The sequence below is a fragment of the Gymnodraco acuticeps genome, unplaced genomic scaffold, assembly GCF_902827175.1.
Source record: "Gymnodraco acuticeps unplaced genomic scaffold, fGymAcu1.1, whole genome shotgun sequence".
NCBI lineage: Eukaryota > Metazoa > Chordata > Actinopteri > Perciformes > Bathydraconidae > Gymnodraco > Gymnodraco acuticeps.
In genome coordinates this window covers 5,420,145-5,443,481 of record NW_022992250.1, presented here as the reverse complement: position 1 = coordinate 5,443,481, position 23,337 = coordinate 5,420,145, and the positions used below count along the sequence as shown (strand labels likewise).

Genomic DNA, 23,337 nt, shown 5'->3' with positions numbered 1-23,337 from the left:
GGCCAATATATTCAGCCCCTTTTTTCCGTCTGCAGGAACATGCAACCAAATCCTACTTATAGCGGATTGGTCAATACCTTTCTGACGGCCAATGGAAACTAGCACACTGCCAATACTAAACTTTGACCCACTGCCTACACATTCTGCAGATTCAGCATCTGCAATCATTTGTTTATAGAGGTTATGGTAACTTCTTATGATTTATTAAAATGTGATTACAGAATGCTCCTTGGGGGTCTGTATCACTGTTTGTTTTATGCAAATTGTCAGTGTGTTTCAATGCTAACTAACTCATTTAGAATTTGCATTGCAGTATCTGGCACTTTTTAAAGGAAAGATTCGATAAGCATCCAGTCTGATAACCCTAAATGACCCTGGGCTGTTTGTTGAACGACATGCTATGAATAGTACCCAGCTAATTTTAACCTTATTTATCTTTTTGTTATCTCTCCCTCTCTTTCTTTATGGCAGTCTGTCTCGTATGATCACACACCCATCCACCCACTTGATAAACACATAGCAGAGCAACAGATTCAGACACATGTCAAACTTCATTTTTTTATTCACAAAAAGATCCAACAGGTTATGAATAAATATTTAGCGACATGAGATGTGATGGAGGTAGAAAATAAAAAAAAGTTCCTCTTGTACACACACAACTACATACCCAAACCTACTTTTGGTTTTTACATTACATTTTTCAGTTATGTCTCAGTACACACAAAGTATTAAACGAACATTTGAGTGTAAACTCGAGTTTCAGTGCTACTCCACATGTATTTACAGATATAATACAAATTGCACAATAAAACAACTGTTCTTTTTGAGGCACAGATAAATAACTGAATTTGAAATAAAAAAACAAGTATTTTCCAACTTTCAAATAATCTGTGGACACATTACAGTACATTGAAAATATTCAATGGCACATTTCAAGCTCCGCACAAATAGTTAATCATCACATCACAGGTACACAAAACATACAGACAGACACACACAGAACATATTTACTAACAACTGCTAATTATTGACCTTCAATACCCAGTTCAGGTGTAAATTCATCTATACAATCATCCATACACATACAAGCAGGGCTAGGGAGATTCATTTCAATATGTAATTCGTCCTCTTGGAGTGTAATGTGTAATGCAATCTACTAACATTACACATTATATTAAAGTAATCATTAATGATTACTTTAATATAATGTGTAATGTAATCTAAATGTATATGCTAATTAGCATATACATTACTAAGATTACACATTATATTAAAGTAATCATTAATGATTACTTTAATATAATTAGATCATTATTTGACATTAAAACCTATTCAAACACACCTTAATTTCAACTACGTTTTTGAGTAATGTCAAAAATAAGCACAACATATGAGTTATTACCTTGCATTGTGACATACATTGTTATCAAGACAGAACCAACTGCCTGAAAATCATCTTCCCACCCCTATCTGACCAATTTTCTGACCAATGTTATTAGAGGGACAGAGAAAGATAAAGAGGGAGAAAATAGTTCCTGCGAATTTGTAATGGGAGAAAGCGAACACAAAGAAAGAAAGTTATCATAGTCACAAGTTTGGGTCTCAGATGTTTATCTTACACACAAATATACACCAGGACCTGCTCTGAGGTTTATCAGGAAGGAATGGAAAACACAGGAATTTATTATGAGTCAGCCTCAACTGAGACCCTCTGTTTCATATAAGACTGTTTAGCTACAGGGCAAACAAAATGTATTTTTTAATCTCTGCTTCATGGTGGGTTTGTGGCTTGTGCCTTTGTTGCTGGCAAACATAGTTTTCAGCACTGCAAATGTGATGGCTTCTGTTGAAAATATCAGTCAGGGTCTGAATACTGAATACTTTTGATAACAAAAATCTGTTTTAATCTTCATTCATTCCTCTAGCTTTAAGTCAGACTATTTGTAATGCCGACAATCACTGCTGAACATGTTTTACTTGTGTAGCTGTTTTGAAAAAAAGAACAGTGACCACACATTAACCCTCTCTAACACTGACTGAATACACATATTAATATTGGCTAGCAACACTTCAAGCTACCGCCTAAAAAAACAATAAGTCTTTGTCAAACCAAAACAAACATTTTGAACTCCACCAAACTTCACAGCACGACTCGACTTTCGCAATGTAAAGACTTCAGGCAATTGAAGCCAGATTTTCCTTACAACTCCCGTTAGCAGAGCTGTTAGCCTCTACTTCTAAAACCTGGTCCAGGAGAGGAGTCGGAGTCGGAGCCAGACTTAGCGAGCTGTCCCGGATAGAGCTGTCCAAACTGCCCTTCCACCCCAACCTCTGCTGAAGGTCCAGCCCCCTGACACCAGTCAGGTCTGAGCCCACATTCGTCTTACCTGGGGGCTTGGTGTAACAATCTCTGTCCCTGCACCATCCCCATCCTCTCCTCCCTCCCCTGCTCCCCCTTTTGCCCCTGAGACAGAGTATCTCCTGGAAGGCGTGCCTGAAGTCGGGGCTGCGGCAGTAGATGAGTGGGTTGAAGGCCGAGTTAGAGTATCCCAGCCAGTTGAGGAGTCTGAAGAGCAGCTTAATATCCCTTAAATTGAGGAAGGTAATGAGGATGTTGAGGATGAAGAAGGGTAGCCAACACAAGGTGAAGGTTCCCATGATGATCCCAAGAGTTTTTACAGCCTTGTGCTCCTTCAAACAGAACTTAAGACGTTTTGCAGCAGAGTATTTTCCTTCACCTTTTTCTGTCCTTGCTCTGCTTTCTGCTATCTGTTCCCCCTTCCCTGTGTCTGTATCTCCTGTTTTCTGCATGTTTAGTCTCTCCTCTTCCTCCTGAGTTCCTGTTCGTTTGTTCAATGCTGGACTATCTTCTGGATAAGACAGCTGTACAGCGTAATGCAAGTGAGAAAAGTGCCTCTCCCTCCCTCTAATCTTCTCCAGCTGTTTCTGCGCCTCCTGGAAGACCCTGGCGTACAGGAAAATCATCACCACCAGCGGCAGGTAGAAGGACACGATCGAGGAAGACACCGCGTATGCTGCGTTGGTGTTGAATTCACAGCAGTAGTTGTCCTCCAAGCACCGCTTAGCTTCCTCATCGTGTGACATCGACAGCTTCAGATGGATGGGCAGGAAGGAGATGAGGGAGGCCACCACCCAAACGCAGAGGACCACTGCAAAGGCCCGACCCCTAGCAGGAGACAACAGAGAGTGCACAGATGAGGACTATTGTAAAAAGGTGAGTGGAAACACTGACAGGTGACAGATGTAGATTTAGAAATGGGGTGGCTTTCTAAAAGTGTAATAAAGTCTCTTTAAAAGCAATGTGATAGTATCAATTTGTTAGCAAAAATAACCTTCTGTCATATCTGGGCACATCCTAAGTTTAATTGTTATTCACTGAGTTAGCATTACACTGCTATAGCATTGTCAGAAAGAAGAACCAGAGGTATTTTCCTTGTTCTCTGCGTTCTTCTCCCCTTGTCAAAACTTGTGACAGAAATGCAGATATTCAGCTGTGCTAATGTAGCTTCCAACTGCTAGCCTCAAGCAGAGAAAGGGGGGTGGCTGCTTTATAACTCTACACCTGTATATTATTTTTCATTGGCAAACATATAAAGTCAGTACCAGCCAACGCTGACTCAAGCAACATCACTCAAGTCAATTTACAGGATATTGCGCTGCTTCCTTTGAAGCCACAAAGGCTGCATACCGCTTTTTATGCAGAAACATAACATACGCAGTAACGCTTTCCAAATAATGAGAAATACACTTGCTACTTAAAGAACAATACAACAAAACTGTTACCTATTTGCAGAGCCGGCCCGACCCATTAAGCGACATAAGCGGCCGCTTAGGGCCCCGCAGCCACTAAGGGCCCCCTAGCAACAACAACAAAAAAATGAAAATGTATGTGCAAAGCATAAATTACAGTTACGTTGACGTTACTTTGAATCGCGGGGTTAATCTAAACCGTTAGCAAGTAGCTATTGCTAGCCAGATATATTACATAAACACTTTGTCACACAATCTAAATGTAATGTTTTTTAGCGATACCTGGTGATTTCAAAGAAAGCTCTCTGGGAAATGTTGACTTACTGTTCGACATGAAGCTAGTAGCTACCTTACAGTACACAGTTGATCCTGAGTCCTGTCAGTTAAAGTGTTTCATAGTTAGCTTAGCTAAGCATAAACCTAGCACTGAACTATATGGATGTTATGTGACAGTATTTCTGAGAAAAAGTCAGCTGAAATGGTGGCATAGTTGCCACTGCTTTACGTGTGAAAGCATGTTTGAACGTATTTGCAGCAGTACATGTGGCTGTTTGGCCACTGACGTTGCCATAACAACACCTAAATGTGCAACCTCTTTTTGTTACAGATTTTTGCATGAAATTATAATTATTCGGAATGATATTCCTCTTGACAGCTAGTTTCTATGTGAACATTATGAGATGGACAGCGAGAGAGAATAAATGAAAAACAGTTAAGAAATACTATATGACAAAACAAGAATAAAGAGTGATTTGTAAAATATCCAAAAAGAAAAATGTGTTTACAGTTCTGTTTCATATGGGTGTTGAGAGATGTATCCATAGATCTCTTAATTTTGCTCTCAAAGTGCACCAGATTGATGCTTTTAACTTCAATATTTAAAAAAAAATCTTCCCGGGGGAGCATGCACCCGGATCCCCCTAGGAGGTTAGGTCCACAGTGTTTACATGCTTATTTATACAATATGTGTGCTTATGCTAACATCATAAGACAAAAGTTGGTTCCGTGTTGTGTGTAGTGAGAATAACACGCTAGAGTGAGGGGGGCCCCCAAGCCAAAGCTCGCTTAGGGCCCCCAAAAGTCTAGGGCCGGCCATGCCTATTTGGACCAAACCAATATAAGCAGAGGGGAGGATATAACAACGCTGACTTAAAGACAGAAAGTTAGTGTTGTCTATGGATTCCAATTTTACAGCAGTTTTACCTGTCTACACCCTAAAAAGTGACACCAGAGCGGTTTTTGCCTTTGACAGAAGATGAAAACACCTGCTGTGACATCACTTTTTGGGTGTGGTTGGATGTACAACATGACAGAAAGTTACAACATGTAACGGGCGGAGCAGCAGCAGCTCTTTTATTACTTTGTACTTCTGCTTATTTAGTAAGATTCACTTATGATTGCAGTGTCTCAACCTTGCCAATCTTTCAACACATCCAAACCAAAAAGTCTTGGTCATACCTGGTGATTAGCGTTGGGTATCGAAGAGGCGAGGTGATGGCGAGATATCGGTCCACAGCAATCACACACAGAGTTTCGATGCTGGCCGTCACACACAGCACGTCAGTTGCGGTCCAGAAGTCACACATGAAGTTTCCAAACTGCCATTTTCCCAGCAGGATGTAGCTGGAGCCAAAGGGGACCACAACCAAACCCATGATGAGGTCGGCCACAGCCAGCGAAGCAATGAAGAAGTTAGTGACTTTCTGGAGCCTCTTAAACCGCAGGATGGCCGTTATCACCAGCACGTTACCTGGACAGAAGAAAATATATACATAGTAATGTAACTGGAAGTTGTCGAAGTTGCGTTGATCCTTATTTAACAATCAACTAATCGCAGTGATTACATTTTGTGTAACTTACCAAAAACTATGGCCAGAACCAGAATAGCCATTGCGCCCAGCAGCACGAGCTCTGCATCGCTGTACTCCGAGGATCTCTCTGGCAAATCTGATACAGTGGAGTTGCTGTACTGTGATTGGTTAGCCTGTGCTGAGACAGCACCTGCATGTTCCATGATCTACATGAGGAGCATATCAACACAATTAACTTCATAGATTAACGCAGCAGAGAGAGCGCAAGTGCATGCCAGTTCAGGTTTCCAGTCCTTCTTTACACATTTAATGTTTCTGTTGAGGCCTGTTGCTTCCCAGAGACAGTATGATAATGACATGAATAGAGTTAGACTATTTGTAAATCAGGAGATGATTCATTCTGCTGAAGAACATGGCGAATTGCATTTAAATTGGAGCAGCATGAAGAAAGCCTTTCATGTCAGCCGCTGAGGGCTCCCTTTTGGGTTGAGGTCATAAAACGATATGTGCTCTTTCACAGAGGAAGTTATAACTTATATGTCCCTCGTTGTTCTCACGTTTTCACCAACTTTAGTAGTCTGCATGCCTTTGGGTCTTTCTCTCCCTGTGGTAACTTGCAATCAGCATTTTGTTCTGCTATGTAATAGCTTTATTTATCATGTCGAATTTACTATTTACCAAAGTGTTTCAGTCAATCATAATGTACACGTTATTATGTTTTGAAAAAATAGCATAGGCTGCTCTAATCCTGCAGCAGTGATGCATTTGCCTCAGGATCAACTGGCAGGGCAAGACCATACAGTACAGTGCATTTATTATACTTATTACACATTAAGGCTTTAGTAGAATTTATCATAAGGTATATTACAGTGAGGAGAATACATACATATATAGTATGTGTAAATAGGCTGCCGTAGCACAAAGCCACTCGCCTGCTGTTTTCCTCTAACAGCAACTTATTTTTTCCCTCCATTCTGCCTGTTTGTTTACTACAGAGTAATTATGTCGTTGAAAATCTTAGGTCACAGGTTTCTCCAACAATGCAACACAATAATACAGATAAGCAGACAATATTAAAAACATATCAAAATATACTATATTAAAAGTAATACAAAAAGAAAAATAGTTTTAAAAAAAGTGAGAAAAAAAAAGAAGTGGAATAGTGCAAAGCACCCCTTACTAACTTGAAAAGCTTCTTAGTTAACTGTATCTTCTGTGTGTATGGACACATGCATTATATGTACATTGGCCTGATTCCAACATATCCAGACACTCACAACTCATGTTCATGCCAGCTGTAAAGAGACGCATTGATTCACAGGTGTTACTCCACTTCTCCCGTGGTCAAGACTAAAAGTGTTGAATTTCGGGATGCATTTTAAAATGCCAGGCTGGACTAGGACAAGATTTTTATTTAATGACATTCATTTCCCAAGTGGAATGAATGTAAAAGCCGTACACTGTCATTACTGTAGTAATACAGAGCATAAGTATCAGTGTCATCTTTCCTAAAATGTCCTCCGCACATTACCATTTAGAGAATATACAGGTACCAGAGAAAGTGATGGATCTACAGTTGACTGCAGAGTAATTTAAAAAATCTATCTTTCATTACTGCAGCTTAGAAGGCTATAATTGTAATAAATGAAGAACCGCACAGTCTGCACCTGATAAATGATAATGCACCTAGGCTATACTACCAAAATAATGATTTTGTCTTTTATTCATGTTTTCCAAATGCTCAGTGCACATGTTACTCTGTCACCCTTCACACTCTTTAATGGTCCCTCGTGACTTATTGCCCATTTGATCAGATCAATAATCTGGACCACAACCTGCAGTCATACAAAATAAAGATTGCGAAAGACAAGTGGCTCTCTGCTCTCCCCCCTGCATGAGCTGTTTAAACATTTATACACACACGGAAACTATTAGGTCTCTAAGGTCAATAATAACAAAACATTTACGTTGACATAAATATCTCAATATGTAGGCTTGGTTGTAGTAATTGTTGTGAGCACTCAAACACAGAACAATGCACACAATAGTACATACACAAGTGCACATGCAAACATAAAAGTACACATGCACGCAGGACACCGAGCTACTGCAGTGCTTAATAGAATAAACAGATGACAGCAGATCAAACTGTAGGGGAAGAAACACGTCTATATATACAAAGGATTCTCTAATAAAAACTGAGCCACAAAACATGCCGCTGTCCTGATATGACTTAACCATAAATGTTAAAGATGAAAGCTTGTTTGGATTCACTCAATGTGAGAAGTTAATGTTTACATTTTTTATTGAAATGATTTGTTTATGGAATTGAGCTCATCATTAAATTAACCACGTTTGAACCTTTACACACTAAAATGAGGTCTTAAAATAGCCATGGTGTCATCCCTAGATGTTTTAAATATATCAATCTATATATATGTATTCACTTTATTTAAAGTGTATGAAGCATATGTAACAAAATGTAACATTTATATAGTTTTCCTACCTTCAGGCTCCGTCCTGTGCTTTACAATCCAGTGATTTGATAATCCCAACACCTTTAAATCCACAGCACAAAGTATCATTATAATGTATTTGTCAGCAGCTTTTGGGCTCTCTCCCTCTCCTGTTGAGTAATGAATGTCTGGTATTACGTGTGACACACGCTCTCTCACACACTCTGCCTCGCTTTCTGTTTCCTGTACATGTATAACACCCTGTCAGCCTCGACCACACTTGCCCTTTGGAAGCAGCTGAGCTCGTCACACTTTTTTATAAGCAAGCCCTTGTGACATCACAGCCGGACAGTAGCCAATCAGAAGATAAGGGATGGCTTTTTAGTATATATCGCATTTCTGCAGTGTACTGACAGCTCGACAGCACCCAGTGCCTTTTGGGAAACATTCGTTTTCTTAACCTGTATTTATTCAGGTTCTCTGAGCTCTCTTTCAGCACCACCCTACTTAACATTCACACATTAGTCCTGCAGTACAAAACCACAGACTTCTGCGTTTGGCTGCTGTGCAGCTGTACTGCTGCAGTGAAGCAGTTTTAAACGTAATGAACCTGAATACCCTTTTGTGCTGTATTCTTATATGCTTCACTTTATCATATAGAGACAAAATAAACCGTTGCAATTATTATCAGTTAAACTCACAAAAACAACTTCAGGGTGGGTCGAGGTTGTGGTCATGGTGAGATAAGACATTATGGAAACACAGTCAAGAAATGCTTCATGATGTTGAATCCAGGTTAGAGGTTCTTTATAAATATAAAATATCAGACAGCTAAACAGATTCTCAACAACCTACCTCTTATTGTTGTTTTTGAACTTAATTTGAGTTTGGTTGACTATACTAAACCACACAGCTTAACATGTTATTCAAGCATATTATATTTGTTTTATTTGACATATCTTTATTGTAGTTAAATTATATTTCTAAGGAATCCAACATGTGTTTCATGTGTCATTGATTGCAGCGTTTTGTCTGCTTTATGCTGATGATAACCTGCTTGTATACACAACAAAAGCCTCACACACATGCACCAAATGTGTTACAGTTCAAACAAGTTAAACCCAGCATCCAAACAACCCATCACAAATAATTAATTCATGCTGCATAAGTAGGCAATTTTTGTTTGAGTTCAACCTAGTTCACAAAAAAGAACAAACATAACTTTATGAGTAAAGTCATAGTATTTCCACAGAGTACACCCTGCCATCCATGTGATGCGGCATTGTTTTTTTTTTACCACTTTTCAAACACAAAACCTCCAGCCAGTATTCAGGTTAAGAACGAAAGCAAATTATTTTCTGTCTAATTTGTCATGTTCTTTTGCCAGAGAAAACTTGAAACACCTCAGTGAGAGTTTTACTCATGGTTTTCTCTTTATGTTTTCATTCTTCATTCTCTGCTCCTCTAATCATATACATACTCTTCATCATGTATCAGGGCAATTTTCAGAAAATAACCAGAGCAACATTCGTGTGGCCAAAATAGCTGGTTGATGCAGTAAGTGTGAATATATGAGCTCTGTGATTCATCTTCCTCGAGTCAATATTCTGGCAGGGAAGTGTAACTCCACCAGTTCAATATTTGCATAGTAGATGGTACAGGGACTGACAATACCCATATTTTTGGAAGGAAATAATCGTCCCAAGCAATATTTGGCCGGCCTTTTTTATTTTATTTTTTTAATTCATTTATTTACTTTATTGACTGCTTTTGAAATAATTTTTCTGTTAAAAATGTTTTGTTTATATTTCAAACAAAGTACATGTATAGACACACTAAGTCAATAAATAAATGTAAAAAAGGGACTTGTTTGCAGAGTGAAAGGACACACACACACACATACACATACACACACACACACACACACCACACACACACACACACACACACACACACACACCACACACACACACACACACACACACACACACACACACACACACACACACACACACACCACACACACACACACACACACACACACACACACACACACACACAGAACATCTGTATCTGTGATTCTGAATTAAAAATTGATAAATTGACCAGCTGTATGCATTGGGGCACCAGCACACACACGTTTTGTAGCATGTGGGGCATCATTACATTTGAGTCCACTAGTGTGTGTGTGTGTGTGTGTGTGTGTGTGTGTGTGTTTGTGTGTGCTATAGTGCGCTAAAGGTCAAACACTGTGACATTGTATCAGTAGCGCTCGTAAAATGAATTTAGGGGAACACTGGACACATTGTAAAGCTCCGGGTAGCCCTGCACTATTGAATTCTCTTCCATATTTACTGTGGACTGATTTTTTTTAAAAATGTTGTATTTTTAATAGCACACTAAACACTAAACTAAACAGATAATTACATTAATTATCAAGTCTGAAAAATACTTTTATTTGAACAGCCAAAAGAACAAGTCTTAAGACACAACATAGCATTTTTCTATTGTAGATCGCGGTTAATTTAGTAGTTTAAAACAACTAGCTTGTGAATAAAATGTTTTACAATCCCCTACCAATATACCACTTACCTCAGCATTTAAGACATTGTACCATTTTAGAGGTAAATCAAATAGTTCATGGACGTACTATGGCCATATCTGGCATTGAGTGTAGCCATTATATGGGTCAAAATGGGTCTTGTAGTAGGAAAGGTGCAAGGTTGCTGTATTGATTGGTTTCTATCCGTCATGGGGTTTAGGTAGGATATCTTTTGTTCGTCATCAGACCGCCGGCCTGCTGAGTATCTGGTAGAGCAGCGAGGCTTGGTGTTTATTCCCCAGATGCAAAACCATTTCCTCAACACTCTGTGCCGTGACATTACCAACAACAATAACAATGGCCTTTTGGTCCTTTCAACGTTCCCAGTAGGTCAGCTTGCACGATACCAGGAAAATGAAGCAACTGATCTCAGCCGTTATTTATGATTTTCATTACACCTTTAATTTTCCTTCTGACACTTGTCAGAATCTCTGCTGTAAGAAATAATATATGTAATGGTTTTAAATACTTCTGTACTTTGACGAGAACTGACAAGTACAGAACGAGCTACGGTTCTTTTCCCCTTTTTTCCAAATTATATATTTTTTTCTCCGTTAGTTGGGAAGGTGGACCTTGGAAATGTTTTAACAATCAGAACTGGACCTTTAGTTAAAAAAGGTTGAGAACCCGGTCTCTATTGTCTGCACTGCATCAGACACGTCATATTGTCCGTGCCAACACGTTTCATACTTTATAGAAGTCTTGCCACCATAAAGAGAGGGAGATCTTTTCATGTTTTTCCTCTAAGAAAATTAGGTAATATAGTGAAACTGGCAGTACTGAATATAAAAATGTTTTTATTGGAAGCAACCGTTTTAAACAAAATATTGTTTTCTTTTCCCAGAAAATGAGTAAGAAATAAGGCAAACTCTCAGACTTTTATCATTCTTTTTTCAGTGTAGATACAGCTCATGATGTAAACCCATATTATGTCATCAAATCATTCAGTTTAACAGCATTAGACAGTCCTCTGTTTGTTTTTACAGGCCAATGTTGAGACCTTGGAGCCTGCAAGCCGTTTATCGGAAGAGCTGAACACTCGCAGAGGAAACCACACGAAGAACAAAAAACATGCGGTGGCCCGACTGGTGTCGATGCAACCTTCTCTGTACTTCCTACCTTTATGTTTCTGTGGCCATTTCCTTCTGTCTGTGGTCTACCCCCAACACATTCCTCTCTCCACCTCTTCCTGTCCTGGTCCTATTCCTTCCTCTCTCCCTCTCATACTTTCTCTTCCTCACCTTTCAATTCCTAAGTGTCCATCCGTTGATGTCACAGCTCTGGTTCCTATACAAATCCCATTCTTGTCTGTAATTTGCCTGTTGTTCTTGGTCCCCTGTTATGAACATTGCATCATTCTTGGTCCATTTGACTGATGTGGTATTAATGACTTAAGGAAGTTGTGCCAATGTATGACACACTTTGGCATACTTGTTATCAATTGTATTGATACTATTTTGAATCACCAATTTAATTTTGATAAACACAAATCTTCCTTGAAACTCAAAATACCTGCAAAACTTCGCTCACACGCTTTGCTTTGTTGTCCCTAAACGTTTACATCCTGCAATACAACATCTGTTATTATCAGTTAAAGTCTTAGGACCAAACATAAGCAGTCATACATCAGACAACCATTTACTGAGTTTATTGAGAATTTGTTGATCTGGCGCAGGGCAGGCAGTGAGGAGAGAGCTGTGGGATGGGAGACAGATTGGCGAGGGGCTGGGGGAGGTAGACGGGCCGATTATCGGGGCCGATATTCCGCATTTGACAGATTATCGGTATCGGCCTTTTTTTTATCAAATTGCCGATAAAACTTTGGCTCTGATGCGGCCGTTTCTCTGGCTGCAGTCACCACTCTGTGTACACGAGCAATGTCCCGTCCACAGCGCTATCTGATAGGCTATTACTGAAGATTTTCCGGGCGGGAGCCAGCCAGAGAGGCGGGACCTTCTCAGATTACAGGCAGGTGCGAAAGAACGCAGACACAGACTGAAGCAAGCAGCAGCGCTGAGCGGCAGAGCCATAGGCTACATGTGTTAAACCGAAGTTCAATAAACATCCCTATCCCCTATGCTGAAGTTGCAAAAACACCAAGATCTTATGATCCAATTCTATCAGTTTCCCAGTTACACAGGGACGCGGGAAGTCAGTCAGAGTTGGGGGTGCGTGCAGCGTCTCGCAGCGGAGTAACGGCCCCTACACACGGCGGCGTGCGTTACCGCTTGGCGGTGGGCGTGTCTGAAGCTTGGGGATTTTTTACGAACAACGCGACCAACAACCAATCACATGAATGTCCCGCCCCGGACATACAAAGCAAAGCATTCATGCTACATCCATGCTGGCTAAATATACTGTCTATGCTTGCTAGCTGTCCATTCAAACGAAGTACACTGGATATAAACTCCCCAAACAGGCGAAAACCTACCAGTTTCACCCACTGTCTCTGCCACCTCCCCCCATGCCTGGCTCCTCCGGTTTGTATCCCTGTATGTAAAGAGGGACTGGTCATATAGTACCGCCACGATAATTTTCTCCTCCATTTTTTGACATATGGGAAATAACTGCGGTCTGGCTCTCCCAACATACACGCGTTTGATTGGCTAGCGCTTGTAATGTCAGATTTGCATACGCGGGATTTGATTGGCTGACGCCTCCGTCGAGGCGGCAAAAGTAGAACATTGCTCTACTTTTGCAGCGAGCACCGCGAGAGAAGCTACGCTTTGCTCCCACAATGCAGTTCGGCGAATCGTGACGTCACCCCATTCAAAGTGAATGGGCAGAAGCGTTGAAGCGGCAACGCACGCCGCCGTGTGTAGGCTCCGTAACTGTGGTGCGGAGGGGGGGGGAGCCTCGCAGTTTTTCAGGTTGATATGTGAAGCTCATTAGCTAGCCAACATGTATCTAGCAAATGTTTAGCAAAATATTAGAAGTGCGGCTACTAGACTAACGTTAGGTCTACTGTAATAGCCGCACTTTTAATAGTTTGCAAAACATTAGCTAGCACTAGTGTTTTGCAGTTGCTAGCAGTTTATTGGGATGTTATGCTAGATAGACAGATATAATAAATTAAGCATTATTGTTAGTTAAGCATGTCAGCCTGCAGCCCCACTTCTTGTCTCTCTCTAACTCATTGCAGATGGCTGCACTAAAGAAAAGGGCACAGAGAGGAAACCAGTTGTAAGATGTTTAAAAGTTAATTAAACATAATATATGCTTAAATGCATTTCAAAGAAGTTGTGTTGAGTTGTGTTGGAGTTTGTGTTATTCTACATTTTGACACCAAGATTTTCTGATTTGACTGCAAATGTATATCGGTTCCAAATATCGGTTATCGGTCTCCTTGATTACTAATAATCGGTATCGGTATCGGCCTTCAAAAAGCCATATCGGTCGATCACTAGAATGAACCTGAGGCAGAAACACGAGGAAATATCAAGAGTTCAGTTTTGCAACAGGCGCTACTGAACTAACTGGTAAAGTCTGGAGGGAAACGCCAATTAATTTACGGCAGGAGCTTCATGAGTGATGGTTTGCAATCAGCTATAGAAACCAGGACCAAAGCCATATCTGCTGATAGCATCTAAAATGGCTCTAAAGTAAAAAAAGAAATAACACATCATTCCCCAATTCTTTAAAAATGCAGCCGGGCCATGTCCTGAAGCAGTGTACAGACCTTAAACATGACTTTCACTACTTATGATCTCAATACTTATCATCAGTCAAGGAAAGTTACTGTGAGAGGACAGCCAGGGGAAAGAAATGAGGATGTTGAGGTGGTTTGTTTCTATTTCTGTCACTTTGAGTCTGTTTTGTGTATTTCCTTCTGCAGTGTTCTCTGTTACTTTATACTGAATTTTGCCTCTCTACTAAGTGGCTTCCTCAAAAATCAGCAGCTAAAATGTCATGATAAGCTCTGTAATTTTCAGCCGTAGTATTACAACATACATTATTGTTACAGAGCAGAACAAAGTGTCTAAAAAAACACATTTGTTTTTATTTTAAACAATGTGTCAATGGATTGGTTGAAAGCATTTCAGACATACTGCACAAAGAAATGCATTGGCAGCAGAATAAAGCAAAGTAATACGTTCTTTTATGCGCAGTGAGGAAATAAAGGAAGCAAAAGCCTACCGGGTGTTGGTGCAGTTTTTGTTTGTCCCAACATAGGCCTATATAATTTTCACTCCGAGTGGGAGGATGATTATTTTTGTATCTATTCCAATTCAAAGTCCATCTGTCTTATCTGCAATGCGAGCGTGGCTTTACCGAAGAAGGGTAATTTAGGAGCGGCATTTCAAAACAGTGCACAAACGCTAAGAGACGGAATTCCCTCCTAATTCTGCCCTACGCTCCAAAAGGGGAGGGGCCTGAAAGGACAGCTAAATGCACAGCAGTCCATTTTCACCAGGCCAACAACAAGAGCAAGGCTGCTACCATAGCATCTTATCGTGTCAGTCACGTTCTTGCGAAACACATGAAGTCTTTCAAAGACGGCGAAGTTGTGAAAGAAGCTTTCCTGGAGGCTGCTGACGCGCTTTTGGGGGACAGTAAAAATAACAGTAGCATTTCAACACGTTTTTGATATAATAAAAACTCAAGTTAGATACCGTTATTAATCAGCTGTAAGTTTTAGTTTGTTTGAACTTATTCATTATAATTATTGTACACAATGGTATAAGAATGCAAACATTAAGATCTGTTCTGTTTAAATTGATTATAGTCTATTATCAATTCAGGTTAAGAAACTAGTGTTGCTAGGCATTTATTTTTATAATCTACTAAAATGCAACAAAAAAAGGGTTTGATTCTATTAATTTTGTCTTTTTTATTGCACTTTGGCAGCAGATTCCTGTGCAGCTTCAGATCTGAGTTGTCTTATTAGTAAGCCTAATTTATACTTTTGTAGCAACACTATTTTTATATAATGGCACAGAAAGGGTTCAGTCTTTTCTTTTTTCCCTGTGTCACATGTGGCAGCACTGTTCAATGTTTCTTGAAAACATTACCCACTGTAGTGACGTGTGAATAAACTCCAACTCTGTATCAACAACAATTGTGTAACTTCAGTTAAATACTTGTATGTGTGTAGATTAGAAAGAGGTAAGATAAAGGATCTGCAGTATTTTATGAAGTATTAATCGTACAAAGGTCAGTTTTATACAAGTAGAAGTGTGTATTTACCTGGTAGTAGGCTGTCAGTAATGGCTACGCCTCTCTATTTGGACTGGTAGATCTCGGCAGACTGGCAACTTTAAAAGTAGCTCTCGGTTCAAAAAAGGTTGGGCACCCCTGCTGTACAGTTTCCGGCTGTTATGTCCTTCACCAACTATGACGGTTTTTACCCCTTATCTTTCCTGTTCCATTTTCCGACAATGGCTACCTGCGGTGTTTTGATCATAATCTGTTCAGGGTAATTGAATGAACAAATGTGCAGTATTCAAAATGGTTTTGCAACATTGACTGGTATCAGAGTTGTATTGTTTTTTTCACACCAAAGTTGTTGGTGTCGTGGCTTCCTTCCTTGTCTTTCCATCAAACCACTAGACGCCTTAAACAGACAGTTCTAACTGTCTGTTTCCTTTAAATTACTCACAGTTTGAAGTGTTGCTTGGCCTCCGATGGTTTAGAATCTATTGTATGTTCGAACATTCTGATGAATGAAAGGCACTGCAATGGATCTCCTTTAAAGATGGGTATTTCTCTGGATGGGAGTAACATTAAGCGTTGCTCCTTCATTCGCATTTCAGTGATTTCGTTTTTTCGCTGCATTACTTGAATAAAGTCATTGCTTTCTGTCCGAGAGCTTTGTCTGACTTTGATGGAGTGATGCTGATGTGCTGATGCTGCTGTCCTTGTTGTGGGCCCTAGTTGTAATACTTGGACTTGACCACTTGGGGCTGCATGACTTGAGTTCATTGAATTGAAGTATATGAAACTCTTTTTATTGTCCTTCTCCACAGGTTTTCCTTGGTTCTCTTCATCCTGGAAATCATCACTTTCATCTGGCTGACCCGTGTCATACTGCTCCTCTCCCACGCAAGCGTCAGGATCAGAGTCATCATCCTCAGAAGCTTCCAATGTTTTAATTTTGGCTGTTGCAGCATCAATATCAGTTTGAAGCTCAAGCTTTTCCATTTTAGCTATGATATTGGCTTTCATTGCTTTCAGGTCAGCTTCTTGTTTTTCAAGTGAGTGTTTCTGTGATAAGGCAGCAGCGCGTGATATGAGTGCAGCTCTCTCTGCCTCTGCCTTTCTTCTTACTGATGAAGCTGTTGAAGATTTATTGCGGCCACTAGAACTTTTACCTTTTTTGCTTATCATGCCCACTGATATTGCTTTATGTGGACTTGACATAAGTGCAGTATATAATGAGCCATGGTCAGAAGGAGGCACAGGCTCAAAGGAGGCAGCTCTAACCATTTCTTCATCACATCTTGAAATATGCAATTTTTGGGAGATACCAGTCAACATGATCACTTTCTTGTTCTTGCTCTGACAGCATTTCTTGCACCTAGTAATGTGAGTTTGAAAACTCTTTGGAGAGTATTTGGAAAACCCCATGACAACCTTGCATCTCAATGATATTCCCATAATCAATCATGAGTGAATCAATCTCATTTTTTTCCCTTGAGACTTGACCCAATTTCGTTTTCCTTTTTTTAATGAACTGCGCCAGCTTAGCTTCTAAAGCCTTTTCTGTAGGTCTTATTGTTCTTTTTGGTCTGACGTCAGCATTTTCCACAGGCACTTCACGTTCATTCACGTTTGGATCCATAGGAGTTTCATTCGTTTCCACATTTTCCTTTTCAGCCATTGTTATGCTTTATTGTCATTAAACATCCACTTGTAAACAGCTGTTCTTATTTTAATGTTGCGCTTTGTTATTGTGTGGCTTGGCTCCGCGGCAGTAAGTCAGATAGACAAACTTATTAAAGCGCTTTTCAAGATGCGCTCCTTGAGTTACGTTCCACACTTTATTCATAAGCGAATTTATTCCACTTCCAGCATTAGACTATAGTGTTGTAACGATCACAAAGGGAGTCGGAAACAGGCTGCTAGTTATTAGGCTTTAATAACTCTTCTTCTTTACAGATGATCACAGGTTCAGGAACAGCTTGTGGGTTCAACCTCACACTCCACTCACACTAACTTCTACACATACCCATATATATAACAGTGTCTACGTCACAACTTCCCGCCCTCCCCCGTCTGCTCCCCCAACCACAGGCCCGCACCTCAACCAGCATCACTGTGCAGCTCTATGATTGGCAGAGAGACGGGGGATGCCTGAGTGACACCCTCAGCATCCTATACAGGGTCGCTACACTACCCCCCCACTATAAAGTTCCTCGCCCACGAGGAACAAATAAAACTCAGCACAAACACTACCCCCACCCTCTCCAGTACTCTGCAGGGACCAACCCACTGACTGTCCAGTTTTGGGCACCGGCCTTTCTTCCGTTGTGGGCTGTAGACCCAGACCAGCTCCCCGGCCCGGAAATGCTGCCCTCTTGTCCTGGTGTCATAGTTCCGCTTCTGTCCACCTCGTCCAGTCTCAGCTCCATCTCCTTCAGTTCGCCTCCGAGTCTGAACCTCACAGAGTCCAGGGTCTGCTCCCCCTCTGCCTTCATCGAGGCCTCTCTGTGTTGGGCGTTCTGCTCCATGGTACTCCTCTCCGCTATAGCTACGCTTGCCTGCTTCTGGGACTCATCCAGCTGAGATTTACAGGTATCCAACTCTGCTTCTGTCCTTTTCAGGTCTTCTAGAGTTTTCAAAGTCTCCAGTTGGGATTGTCCTAGCTTATTCTGGAGCTCGTTGTAACCTTGCTGCAGCGCCTTAGCGTCTCTACCCATCTCGCTGATCCTCTCCTGGTACTTGATGCAGTCCCTCTGCAGCTGCCGGACCTCCAGCTGCTTCTCCCTCAGCAGCTCCTCCTGCTTACCAGACTCTGCTTCTGCTCTCTCTGTGCTTGCCTCATGTCCTCCTCCAGCCTGGCGGCCCGGTCGCTCTCGCTCTGCACCTCAGCCTCCAACTCGGCCCTCTCCCTCGCCAACCGCTCCACCTCCCGCTGCAGCTCGGCCAAGTGCTCCGCCGCCTCCTGCTGGTAGTCTGCGATGCTGCCATTGAGCTGGGACAGCTGGTTCGTCAGACGCTCCTCCAGGTTGTCCTTCTCGGCTTCCAGGCTCCTGAGCTTTGAACTGCGCCTCCCTCTTGGCACCCTCCTCCACCAGGCTCCTTTCTCTCTCTTTGCCCTCTTGGAGGCACTTCTCCAGAGAGGCCACAAGGCTCTCCTTCTCTTTACTCTCCTGGAGATCTCGCTCAAGAGAGGCCAGCTCCGCTTTGAGTCTAGCCTCCTGTTGCTGTCACAGTTCCCTCTCTGCATTGACAGCTGCTTCCATCTCCCTCATTTTCTCCTCTAATAAAACTTGAACACTTTCAGTCATTTCGGTAACCCATACAGGCTTCTCCTCCACTCTGCAGCTCCTCACAGCCGGTGGGTACCGGGCCTTCCGTTGCTCCTCGCCGCTACACTCCACACAATCTCTCTCTCTACAGCCATCTCCAAGGCCGCCTGCAAGGACTGTGGATGCTGCAGCTGTACCCCAACCCTCAAGTCCGCAGGGAGGAGAGCCCTGATTAATTGATCACGTGCCAGCTCACTCTGCACTCCGGGTGGCATGTGTGCATATGCCCGCCGCGTCAGGCTCTCCACGTCGTTAGCCAACGCACGCAGCATCTCTCCAGACTTCCTACAGCGGTTACTCAATTTGTTCCGGAGCAGCTCTGGCGGGAAACACTGTCCAAACCGCCTCTTCAAAGCCCCCGCTAACGCTTCATAGCTGTGTCGGTCCTCAAGGCTAAGTAGTAGCAGACATGAAAGAGCCTCGTCTGTGAGGCATAGGGTGGCCATACGTCCGGTTTTAGGTCGGACAGTCCGGTTTTCAATGTCTGTGTCCGTCTGCCGGCGCAGCCTTGAGCCGGACGCTCATTTGTCCTCCTTTTGAGGTCATCCCTATTTTATACTTTTAGGGTATAAAAAAAAAATAGACAATTATACAAAGAAATACAAATAATAAGTTATGTGTAAGTATATACCCCCGTAAGACTTGTGGTCTTACAAATTATTGGCTGAATGCGATGTCAAATAAATATCTTGTATTTCATTGGTTCATAAACGTAAACAATTCGCATGTGCTTCTTGACGTCACGTTCACGGCAGCGCACTGTGGCAGAGAGTGACGTTAGCGCTAGCCGACTAGCTCATGAGCCAACTCCACCTAGTTAGCGGTAGGGTTAAACCGCAGAAATGCCGAAACGAAAGACTTCATTTAATCCTGAATGGTCGAAAGAGCATGGATTCCTCACAAAAAGCCGAAAGGACGACTTCCATGCTTTTTGCACGTTGTGTCGTTGCGATGTGGACGTAAGCAGCAAAGGAAAAGGTGCTGTCGACAGACATGCTAACACAGATAAGCACAAAAGCAACGATCAAAGCGCAGGTGCCTCTTCACTTTTATCGTTTTTCCGTGAAGCTTCATCGCCTCAAGATGACAAAATCTCTGCTGCAGAACTTTGTAAAGTGTATCATGCCGTGAAGCATCACCAGTCATACAGGAGTGTAGACTGTGGAATAAAAGTTGATCGCACAATCTACAACGACTCATCAATAGCAAAAGGGATGACCTGTGGAAAAACAAAGGCCAAAGCTTTGTGCGAAAATGTCCTAGCACCCTACTCTGTCCAGACGCATGTGGATTATATAAAATAAAATGAACTGCATTATTCAGTGGCAAGTGATGCATCAAACAAAGGTACGATCAAGTGTTTCCCCATTGTACTGAGATATTTTCACTTTGAGGAGGGCGTGAAACATGCACTGTTGGATTTTTACAGTGATAGCAACGAAAAGTCAGAAGCTATAACAAATCAGCTGCTATCTAAACTGGAGATGTCTGGACTAGATGTGAAAAAAATGTCAGCATATGCAGCAGACAACGCCAGCGTTAACTATGGAAAACACAACAGTGTTTATCAGAAACTGAAACTGGCTCAAAAAGACGTGCTCGCTGCAAACTGTTTAGCCCATATTCTGCACAATGCAACAAGATATGCAGCAAGCAACTTGGATATTGACATTGAAAATGTTGTGCTTAAGGTGTATAGCCATTTTAGCATCTCAGCTAGCAGAACGCGCAGTTGAAGGAATTCTGCGCGTTTGTGGAAGTGGAGGAATGCAATCTGCTGCGGCACATTGTCACGAGATGGTTGTCTCTGCTGCCATCTATTGACAGAATTCTGAAGTGTTGGAGACCCCTGACCAGCTACTTTCAGAGTCTAGGTGAGGAGGAATGCTCCAAGATGTTGTGGAAATGCTTTGGAGAGGATGGTAACGAAGTATCTGAGATGTATTTTCTCTTCCTCAGTCACATTCTGAAAGTGTTTTCAGACTGCATTGAAGCACTTGAGGCCAAATCATTCAGCATAACCTCTGTGTTTAAGGTAATGACTAAACTGAAAGGGAAACTTGAGAGAAGGTTAAAGGACACATTTTTTGGCTTTGCTGTGAACAACAAACTCAAGCAGCTAACCCCTGATCTCGCAAAGAAATGTGAGGCTGATTTTCTTGTTTTCTATGAAAGAGCCAAGAAATACGTGAGTGAAAGGTATGACTTCTCTGAGAACAGCTTTCATAGTAAAGTGTCAAAGCTTGGCCTCACAACTGCTGTGTCCTATGGAGAATACAGTGATGCAGTCCAAGCCTGCAGCCTGAAAGACATTGACATGGATGGACTCTATGAGGAATATGGCATGGTGGAAGCTATTCTCAGCTCTTCAGCAATGGAAGGATGCCACAGTGAGGAGCGGTATCTCAAACTGTTTTCCAAAGCAGAAGTCCCACTTGTGAATCTGAGGAAGGTCAGCGCCTATATCTTCTCCATCCCATGTAGCAATGCCCATACAGAACGTGTGTTCTCAATGATGACCTCAGCATGGAGAAATGAGAGAAATCGTCTGGATGTGGACAGTGTCAAGGCAGAGCTGCAAATTTGTGTCAAATTCACATTTGAGTGCACAGACATGTACCAGAGACTCCTTACAAACAAAAAACTCTTGGAAGCAGCCAGGAAAGGGCAAAAGTATAAAAAATAGACATTCAACTTGTGGTTAGTACACTAGTCTCATTGTGTTTTGAGTGTGAAGGATTCTGTGAAGCCAGGATAAAAACTAAAAGATAATCCCAAAGTGTCCTCCTTTTTGGTGTTATGGAAATGGCCACCCTAGTGAGGCACAAAGCTAGCTGTAGTGCTTTAGTCTCTATTGACCACCCCCCGGCATGTGCAAGTAGTTCAAATTGGGCATGGAAAGCCTCCCAGTCTGCCTTACCCGAGTATTTGGGTGTTTTCACGGACGCGGCGGCTGCTACTGGTTGCTGGGCGCCGCCATTGTTGTTTACATCCAGCTTGTAAATGCCGCTGAAGACCGCGACATTCCCGCGTCTCTAGCCATCTTCACCGCCGACTCTCTCAGGCGCTCTCTCGCCTCCCGTGCACTCATGAACTCTCCACTCATGTCCTTCGACCACCCGCATGCTCCATCTTTCTCTCCATCACTACTTTCCTGCTTCACTCCCATCTTGCTGAACTTTTCCATCTCCGCTAGCTTACCGGCTAGCTCCGTGACGCAGTTACGAACTCCCGTCAGGATAGACGTCCTCCGTTCGAAAAGTCACTTCTGACACCAATGTAACGATCACAAAGGGAGTCGGAAACAGGCTGCTAGTTATTAGGATTTAATAACTCTTCTTCTTTACAGATGATCACAGGTTCAGGAACAGCTTGTGGGTTCAACCTCACACTCCACTAACACTAACTTCTACACATACCCATATATATAACAGTGTCTACGTCACAACTTCCCGCCCTCCCCCGTCTGCTCCCCCAACCACAGGCCCGCACCTCAACCAGCATCACTGTGCAGCTCTATCATTGGCAGAGAGACGGGGATGCCTGAGTGACACCCTCAGCATCCTATACAGGGTCGCTACAGTGTATTGCAGTGGTTCTCAAACTTTTTTCAATAATGTACCCCCTTTGAAAAAAAAGTTCAGCCAAGTACCCTCTGATCAGCGCAAAAACTATTTGTTAAGGAAAAAATGCCTATACAAAGAGGTACAGTACAGCGCTGCACCATCAGTGTCTGATTTATTAAAACAACAACATTGTAACTGAGAAACACTTAAATGCTACATTTCAAATGTTTACAATCCATCACTAAATTCATGGCAAACCAATTTTAACATCATGCAATAACACTAAGACGACATTAGTTGCATTGAACTGATCTTTTTAATAAGTTGTACGTACAATTTAGTGAGAAACATGGGCTTGTGCTTCACTGAGGACCTTCGTCATTCTGACAGGGAGGCACCTGCAGTTATTACACTTCTCATTTTGAAATATGTGTAACTCTGTTCATATAAAACCCACACTGCTCAAACTTCGTTACTTTTCCTAAAATTGGTATATGTATTTATTTAGGGGGTGGGGAATGAAGAGAAAAAAATATGAGCATTTTATGAGCATGGGATTTTGACCCCTCATATAAACATATGCATAATGCTGCGCTATACTTTACAAGCCATTGCCAAACAACGCTTATTATGTAGGTGTCCTTTGATAAGCAGGCAGTC

The 23,337-nt window shown here is 41.9% G+C and overlaps 1 protein-coding gene across 3 annotated transcripts; it reads right to left on the bottom strand.

The window, feature by feature from the left end:
* Window positions 1-544: 544 nt before the first annotated feature.
* On the bottom strand, window positions 545-22,533 carry LOC117540175 (beta-2 adrenergic receptor-like). Of its 3 annotated transcripts, none has more exons than XM_034206716.1 (4): window positions 22,313-22,533; window positions 5,632-5,788; window positions 5,230-5,521; window positions 545-3,187 (listed from the first exon to the last, which is right to left on the bottom strand). In XM_034206716.1, exons 2-4 carry the CDS (start codon window positions 5,783-5,785, stop codon window positions 2,176-2,178), a joined length of 1,458 nt encoding a protein of 485 aa, XP_034062607.1. In that variant the 5' UTR covers window positions 5,786-5,788; window positions 22,313-22,533; the 3' UTR covers window positions 545-2,175. The 3 variants fall into 3 exon arrangements, with proteins under 3 accessions (XP_034062607.1, XP_034062606.1, XP_034062605.1); XM_034206715.1 differs by having other exon boundaries at window positions 22,032-22,495; XM_034206714.1 differs by lacking the exon at window positions 22,313-22,533 and adding an exon at window positions 8,089-8,513.
* Window positions 22,534-23,337: the final 804 nt, after the last annotated feature.

Coding starts and splice junctions, on each gene's coding strand:
- LOC117540175 (XM_034206716.1), bottom strand. CDS start 5,785: ATGGAACATGCAGGTGCTGTCTCAGCACAGGCTAACCAATCACAGTAC. Junction 5,522..5,631: donor GGTTCTGGCCATAGTTTTTG/GTAAGTTACACA, acceptor TCTTCTGTCCAG/GTAACGTGCTGGTGATAACG. Junction 3,188..5,229: donor TACCCAACGCTAATCACCAG/GTATGACCAAGA, acceptor GTCTCCTGCTAG/GGGTCGGGCCTTTGCAGTGG.